The sequence below is a fragment of the Vigna unguiculata genome, chromosome 1 (genome assembly GCF_004118075.2).
Source record: "Vigna unguiculata cultivar IT97K-499-35 chromosome 1, ASM411807v1, whole genome shotgun sequence".
NCBI classification, from domain to species: Eukaryota; Viridiplantae; Streptophyta; class Magnoliopsida; order Fabales; family Fabaceae; genus Vigna; species Vigna unguiculata.
The window spans coordinates 32,258,505-32,267,063 of NC_040279.1; the positions used below are offsets into that span (position 1 = coordinate 32,258,505).

General features: G+C 35.5%; 1 protein-coding gene across 6 annotated transcripts; it reads right to left on the reverse strand.

Moving 5' to 3' along the window:
- Window positions 1-841: 841 nt before the first annotated feature.
- LOC114182889 (transcription factor bHLH155-like) lies at window positions 842-7,613 on the reverse strand. 6 transcript variants are annotated; one of them, XM_028069713.1, is made up of 11 exons: window positions 6,491-7,613; window positions 5,430-5,600; window positions 5,262-5,346; window positions 5,107-5,148; window positions 4,699-4,758; window positions 3,287-3,409; window positions 1,926-2,960; window positions 1,729-1,836; window positions 1,498-1,638; window positions 1,238-1,363; window positions 842-1,150 (listed from the first exon to the last, which is right to left on the reverse strand). In XM_028069713.1, the coding sequence occupies exons 1-11, from the start codon at window positions 6,583-6,585 to the stop codon at window positions 1,061-1,063; spliced, it is 2,076 nt and encodes a 691-aa protein (XP_027925514.1). In that variant the 5' UTR covers window positions 6,586-7,613; the 3' UTR covers window positions 842-1,060. The 6 variants fall into 6 exon arrangements, with proteins under 6 accessions (XP_027925514.1, XP_027925527.1, XP_027925511.1 ...); XM_028069726.1 differs by having other exon boundaries at window positions 1,926-2,888; window positions 6,491-7,610; XM_028069710.1 differs by having other exon boundaries at window positions 1,926-3,107; window positions 6,491-7,609.
- Window positions 7,614-8,559: the final 946 nt, after the last annotated feature.

An 8,559-nucleotide genomic window follows, 5' to 3' on the forward strand; every position in this document is an offset into this window, starting at 1 on the left:
AAAAAACACATGAAATCCGATAATGTTCTTGACTCTGCATGATAAAAATATTTAAACTAAACCAGTTATTGCATGCAAAAGTCAGTGAAGAGAAAAGGAGAAAGCAACAAAGTGCGTAAACCAGTTTCTGAAGAAAGAGTGCAAGAAATGCAGTATAAAAGTGCATGTACAGTGAAGTATTTCCCTCTTCCACACATGTCATTGATGAAATTTTCCGAACTGGAGTTCACCATAATATTAACAATTTCTTGTCGTTTCAGACAATGGGTTTTCCATTGTCAATGTATTTATCTTCTCATCCATTCTTGCTTATTTCAGCTCTTACAAACGTAGTACAGCGTTAGGCAGAGTTGGAAATCTAAAATTCTTCATATTTCGTTGAAAATAATAATTTAGAAAATAGTTTCTTTAAAAAATATTTTGGTTATGTATTTTTATAAAGTATTTATATGAAAGAGGTGAAAATTTAATTGTTCCGTAAATATGAAGCGACTCTTGTTAGATTATATAATATGGTGAAATAATTAACTTTAGTAAATTAATATTTTACCCTGGTAAAACTTTAACACTGAAAATATTTTAGAAATATTAACTTGTCTGTTTAAACTTAAGGTGGTTATAGTCCTATTTTAAAACCATGAAGTTCGTGTTTGTATTGCAAAAATAAAATGGTGATCAAACTTAGTTTTATTTATTTATTATTATTATTATTTTATTTAAACAAGCTAAATGTAATGCTTCGACTGAGTTTGTTAAATATGAAGATTGACTGATCATTTTCCCACTATTCTGACCACATTTTCACTGATCATTAAGAACATAGAAACTTGAGCCTTGCTGGTACCAATTTAATGTACTAAGTGAGTAATATATATTCAATGTATTGTGCTATTTTCAGTGTCAAACTTAAACAAAGACAATCACGCATTTCAATAATAAAAAAAGACCACACCACCACACCCTATGTCTTCTTATAACAAAGTAGGTGAGAATCATTTGATTCAGAGATTAAGAATGTGTTACAAAGTGAGGGGCAACAAAGTTTCCAAGAACCGATCAGTTATTGTGAATACACCGTGCTCTTGGATTGCAGTATTTGAACAAGCGGCCACAAGATATCCAATCTGTGTACATTTCTGTTGTTTTGACCCTGTCAACACACACTTTGCTCATCAACAATCTATGGAGTAATGTATTTGGATATCAAAATAAGACCCAAACTGAGTCTTAAAATTACCTCGACAACAAAGCATATCCATATCTTTTCACCATGAACTTTAGTTCCACCTTTCAAAATGGTAAGACCCAAACTTCTTATGGCTTCTGCTATTTCAAGAAAATGGCTGCACTCCTCACACAGCATCTACAGCAAAAAGCTATAATTAGAACAGAGAACATACTCAATAGCTTACTACATAGATTTTTCTCATGTATTATGATTACTAATTAATCAGTAACATAGAATAAATCAAATTTTAACTTTCAAGTCATATGTACCTCAACAAGCATCTGTCCATTCTTGCTAAGATTCTCCACTAATATTGAATGAACTTTCAGATGACCCCCTACCTCCATTGCCCAGCTTGAGCCCTGCTCATAACTAGAGGATCCAAGAATGTCTGCTTCCATGTGATGCAGCTGCAAAATTTCATCAGTGTTAAACAATGGACATAAGTTCAGATGAAGAAGATGTTGGAACTACATCAAGAAAAGCAAGAAAATCCTTACCTTTGACTTTGTATCACCAAAGTCAGTTAGCTTGTCAGCATGTTTAGTTATGCTTTGGAGAAACAGCATGTGCTTTATGGCGCGCTCCAGTAGGGAATCAATACTGCACTGTTGAAGTTACAATGAAAATTTTAGCCACATGAACCAGATCTGTGATCATTACTCAAAACCCAACAAAACAAAGAGGAAACAGATACCTTTGCTCCATTTGGAACCAACTCTCTCAACTCCTTAATACGATCTTGGATTAATTGTCTGTCCCTTGGTCGCGGCCTACAACTTTCCCCGGGTCTGGCCCTCTTTTTGCTGTTCTTAGATGGTTCAGATGACCTTTCAAGTTGTCCACTACTTGAACTGGGGAATGTAGATGAAACACCTTTGGAGGACATAACACCACATATCCCTGATGATGAACTCAGAGAATGGTGTTTGTCCTCTTTGACAAGAGAGAACTGATCTATTGAATAACCTTCTGAATTAATAGCATACACATTATGAGTAGAAGCTTCATGATTTTTTGCTGAGGCCATTGCAGATTGCATTGATGTACAAAACGATAATTCACTATTAACATCATTGTTACTGTGGCTAATGTTAGCCACCATTGCTTCCAAAAGATGCTCAGGACGAGATTCAGAAGTCAATTGGCTGGTGCTGATCTCATCTGACATTTCAACAGTTTTCATATCTTGATTAAGCTGCGCTGGCCAATCAAAACTTTTACTCCCTTTCAGAAAAGATGGTCCAAGTGCTTCATGTAGCTCACAACCAGCAGGGAAATTCAACACATTTGACATATCATTGTAAGAAGGCTCAGAACCAAACTTTGGCTTTTCAACATGTTGGGAGTTTGCATCTGAAGGTTGGGTGAAATTCAACACTCCTTTTTGGTTATTATCCACACAATGCAACTTATCAGTTTCACAAACAACTGTATCAAGAAAAGCTGAAGGAAAACATGCAGAATCAACTCTGACTTTATCTGATGGACATATTAAATCATTATCTGTAATAAAGTCACTTAAAAATGACGAGACATTGTTTTCTGATTCCAACCTCACATCTTTGCAGCCACTACTTCCTTCTTCACACTTCCTCCCATAGAGAGGCTTCATCTCTTTAAAATCATGATGCTCCACATTCATCATATTGGATATTGACTGAAGCAAAATGGAACTTTCATCACTGTACAATTCAGGCCCCTCCTGTTTGGCCACGTTATCAGACATTTTCTGACAAGCAGAATAAGGTTCATAGTTCTTCTCAGAACATTGAAGGGACATTAAAACATCTGCTGTTTCACTTTTCATAGATTTTTGTGAATTGTAAAAGTCAGTCGGCAAAACATCTGAAGACAAATTTTCCTTCGATATATCCAGCTAAAAAAAAAAAAGAAATATAAACTTCATGATAATGCTCAACACATTAAGGTTACGATCTCACTATATTAGTAGTGTGTTTAAAAATGCATTGTTAAAAGTAACATAAACCCCAAATCTGCACATTCATGCACCATGACGGCGTGTGAACGTTGGGAGAAATGAAGACAAACTCTTACCTGAGATAAAGAACTCTTCAAACTACCCTGTACTTGACTAGGACATTGTGCTATGGGGCAATTTTGAGTAGACAGAAAGAGATTTCTGATATGAGTTACAAACCCCATATCTTCAATCACCTGCTACCAGGGATGTCATAAGAGAAGGAAATTATTAAAAATTAATCAATAATAATTTGATTTCCATATAAAATCATTTCCAGGAAATCTTCCCAAATCATCAAAATCATATAATAGCCCAAGACAAGACAATGAAATTCTAATATTATAGACAGGAAACTATATTGTACAACACACCCCTAATAAAAAAACTACATGAATTTTCCCAACCCCTCATGGCATGGATTTTTCAATGTGCTCAGTGCATAAATTATAAATCATTGCTATCATAAATATTTTCTATTATTCACACAAAAAGAACAATACTATCAATCTCATTACTTTTTAAAAATAATTCATATGAGAACAACTTCCCTTTTTGGTTTATGAAGATGCAATGTTTCAAGGGTTTATATGTTTCTTGTAGTTTTGTTGGATATAAATGCTTTAAAAGCACAGACACTTAACTAGCATGCACTGATGAAGTATCCAAAAGAATTAGTATCATACAAGTTAAATAAATAAAAGTGTTGGTACTTCATAGGTTTGAATATTTCATTGATATATGTCGATGAAGTATCCTACTGTATCAGTATTGGATAAGACTTAGATACGGATACTTGAACAAATTCAAGTGTTGGTGCTTCATAGCTTGCACCAGTAGAGTATATAACTGCTTCTGGTCATTAACCAAGGTCAGGGTAGTCATACATGACATAGTTGTCCATGGTACTAGAACATGCCTCAATCTGGTTTTCATGCCAAATTATCTAGTATTTGTAGGTAGTTTAGCAAATTGTAAATTAGTATACCTGTTGCCTAACATAATTACATGATGCGTAAAGCCTGTTATGACAAAATAAGGGGTGAGTTGTTAACCTTTCCTCCATTTCTCTTTATTTTTCACTATCTGTGTATTTACCTACCACATACAATTAGAATTGTAAAAGTATTTAACCAATATCTCAGTCAACAACCAGAAATTACCAAAAATTAGTTGGAAAAGAATTAAAGAAATATAAGCAAGCCATGTTATCTGACAACATCTAAACAAATTAGTGCAAATCTATCTTTTTGGTGCATCAGTGGCAGTGAGATTTGAACCTATGGTTGCAACAAACTACCCAAGCCCCTAGCCACTAGTATAATCTTTTAAACTTGAGTGCAAAAAATTTTTGAAATCCTGAATAGAAAAGGCTGTTGTTTTGCACAGCCATAAAGAGATAATATATGCCTTCTTGAACCATATAACCATATTATCCACTATTATGGTACAAAATCAAATCTAGTTTAAAAAGAAAAAAATGTCTTACTTTATTAAGAGAGCCAAGCTGAATAACACCAAGTGGGGCTACAGCAACAACAGCAATAGTCTACAAGACAAAATTAAAGCTTAATCAATGAAATTCTTCATGTAACCAGAGTGACTCTGGTTACTAACATAAAGTGCACTAGACCAGAATGCAACATAATCAGCTTGAGTGCAGTTCAGTGGCAAGTAGAGTCACATAGTGGCCCAATAATGTCATATTGTGTCTATTACCCTATCAACCACAGTTTTCCATATATACTATTAAAATTAAAAAATTGTCCATCTCCTAAGGATTTGTAAAGTATGGAAGGTCTAATTTCTGGGTGAAAATAGAAAGTTCACTTTTCCAGATTTTAGGTAAACACATGTGTTGCAAAGCTGTGAAAAAATAATAAAGCAGTTAGTATACCCTGATTCCAGCAGAAAACTGAGACTGCCACCCATCAGCAAACTGAAAATTAAACCAAAAAGTGGGAAAGGAATAAGAATTATTGGAACATATTGACATGATACTCCGAGGTTGGAAGATCCTTAATGATGATATTAAATAACAAGAATCTTCACCTCAAAAGACAAGCCAGAACCTGCGACCTGATTATCTGCACAGATCCACCTATGCTTTCCTGTAACAGCAACCTGTCCAACAATACTGTGAAGAAAGAATTTTAGGACGAGCTAAACAAAGATAATCAAATTGTGTACAGTATCCATTATACATTTGACTACTCATACCCTTCTCCTAATGAATATGCATGATATGACATCTTAGCCACTGCTAACCCTAATGCGTTGTGCGAAAATTTCCCATAACCAATCTGTTCCAAGATATTCTGGCAGTGCTTATTTTCTGAAGAGTCATAATCATCAGGATTGTTATAGTATGCGTCCTCCCATGTCAAGATCCTGCAAGCAAGTACCATAGCGAGAAACTTTAGGGGACAACATTATGGAATTCAAGTTCAACACTGATAAATTAATCTGAAACCAAAAGAAACGAATCACCAAAATTGCGAGAGCAACAGTACATCATTCAACAGTAACGAACTTACTACCAGTACACTTTATATAAACAATAACAAATGCCACATTTATCCCACTTCCATCGCACTACAATGAAAACAACATAAAACATTTCAAATAACAGAAGGATCACAATCCTAAAACAAAATGACAGAATTAGAAACCATCAAAGAGCGAAAACACTCGCAAAACAGTTCAATGATATGGATTCAAGAGAGTAGATACACAACACATGCCATGCCCTTCTAAGTACAAAAACTCTAAATTCTAACAAAGCATGGAAATCACCAAACTTGGAAAAAGGACAAAACAGAACAAATAATATCTAAAAATATCCTTCACACTAAAAGTTGATATAAGAATTTTGGTTACCTCAACCCCACAAAACCAATCAGGAAGATGAAAATTGTCTCCGCTTAGGTGCACTATTTTGATCATATCATATCATTAATCTACTAGGGATCTCTAACAGTTGATAAAACCCATTAGCCTTATAACATCAGTTAAACAGGCAAAAGCTGGAAAATGCACACAACCGATCAAATTAAACTGGAGAGTAAATGGCCAAGTCAAATTTCGGACCAAACTATTCAAACATGCATAACCCCAACTTCACCCAATTTAGCTTATTGGGAGTTGCTTGCATCTAAGATGAGGGTAAGTTCAAAGACACACCAAAGGAAAGACGCAACACACAAGGAACACTCACAAAAAATAAGTAATTATCACCAGAAGCACCACCAACAATAACAAGATAAATAGTAGAATCATACATTCGAGCACGATGTTTGAGCTTCCAAAAGATGGCGTAGTTCCAGTGAGTATTAAAACAGAGGCTTCTGAGTACTTGGTGCAAGTTGTTACCCATGTCGTCCCCTCCTTCAACAAGTCAGAAACTTTAACACCCCGAAGGCTCCCCCGAGAAAAAGGGTCGTGAATTCCAATCCTCCAAAAAAGAATAAAACCCCTCCAACACCACACACTCACCCTCCTTCCCCTAGCTCCCTCTGTAGGAACCTCTTCCAGCTTGCTTCCTCCGCAACCCCGCTCGCCGTTTTAATGGCGGTCCAACTGTTGGCAGTATCAGACGATCCGCACCCATTACTCACCCCGCCAATTCCCACCACCCCACCAACCAAAGCTTCCCTCTATCCCTCACTACAGTCAAAACACAACCGAACCCACCACCACACTTAACGCTAAAACTGAAACACCAGACTCAACGCAGCAAATCTCGCAACTAGCCATTGAATAACAAACAACCTTGTCAGATTCCAAAAGGGGTGTGAAGAAGATTGAGTTAAAGGAAGGAAAGAAAAAGGGTGGCTAATAATCTAGCTTATATCCGACGACATGTGAGGCTTTTGCTTGTGCAGGAAGAAGGTTCAGTTTCTCTGGGAATGCAATTGTGAACAGAGTCTTTACCCTTTGCAGAGTGAGCGAGAGAGGTTTTTGAGAAGTTGCCAATTGCTGAGTAAAGAGTGGAGAAGGTAGAGTGAAAGAATGTCAATGGTGGAAAAGAAGTGAGGCTCTTGTTCTATATTGGGGTCACGTTGGCACGCTGTTCCTTCTAGCTTTTTCACTCGGGGAATCTCCACCGTTGAATCAAGCAATCATGGTAACCATTGCGTAATCCAATCCACCACCCCCTCCTATCATATCACTAACCACACCATGCATTTTTGTAAAGAAAAAGGTTGTTTATTTGTGCATGCCAATGTGCAAAATGGAAAATTTATAAATATAATGAAGAAAAAAACTTGAGCTAACTTGAACAAACAAAACAAACTGCAATGCAAACACACTATAGCGTTTCAGAATATGACAGAATTAGTGTTTGATAGTATTCTGAACATAATTATACTTATATATAGTTAAGAAAGTAGTGAAAATGAGTATTATGATATCATTGTTGTGAAGATAAAATGAAAAGAATGGCGTGTTGAGAAAGGGCAGAGGCCCCAAGGGAAGTAACTCTATGAAGGGTTAGAGGGTAATTAGAGGTTTATATTTAACGTTAAGAAGCACGAAAGGGCAAAGGAAAAGGAGGAAAAAGAATGATGGGGAACAATCCAATTGGGGTATGAGTACACTTTATGGTGGTGTCAATTGATGGCCAACAGCATGATGCCAAATTGAGGACATGCTTCCTTATTTTCCCCTCAAGTTTTCAATCCTTTCTTTGAAACCCTAGAGAAGGTACCCTGCTACCCCTCCTAAGGTCCTTTTCAACAATGATCTTATTGCCCTAAAGTTGTGACACCTTCAACCTCCCATTTCTTCAAACAATTCCTACTTTGTCACGTTATAATTCAATCTTTTAGAGTGCCAACCTTTGTTTCACACACTGCTCACCATGCTGCCCTTTATGATCATAGCTTTCCACCGATTTACAGCTTCTTTCTGTTTTACCCTTTACAAAGGCTTGGAAATGGAGTTTCCACAAAGTCAAAGTTTTTTTTTTTTCCTCTCTCACAATTACCTAGGAACATGTTCTATTGGATAACTAAAACATGTTTGTGATCATTCATCATGTTGATTTCGTTCAAGATTCTATCATAAATTTTGGTTTTAGACTTTAAAAAGGTATATTTTTCTGTTAATTTAGTCGATCAAATATAAAATTTATTTGAACCAGACCAACAAGTGCAACAAAGATTAGTTATAGAAAAGTTGTTAAGAAAATATTTAATATATCTTGTTAAATTTTTTTAATTTAGTTTTAGAATAGAAACTAATAATTTATGTAGAAAATATTTCTTTTTTAGTAATTTAGTTCATTGATTTAACTTATTTAGAAATTACTACTTGTATGTTTTTAGAAAAAAGAAAAATACTTAAT

Coding starts and splice junctions, on each gene's coding strand:
- LOC114182889 (XM_028069710.1), bottom strand. CDS start 6,585: ATGGGTAACAACTTGCACCAAGTACTCAGAAGCCTCTGTTTTAATACT. Junction 5,601..6,490: donor CTCAAACATCGTGCTCGAAT/GTATGATTCTAC, acceptor ACTTGCTTGCAG/GATCTTGACATGGGAGGACG. Junction 4,759..5,106: donor AGTTTTCTGCTGGAATCAGG/GTATACTAACTG, acceptor TTTGTCTTGTAG/ACTATTGCTGTTGTTGCTGT.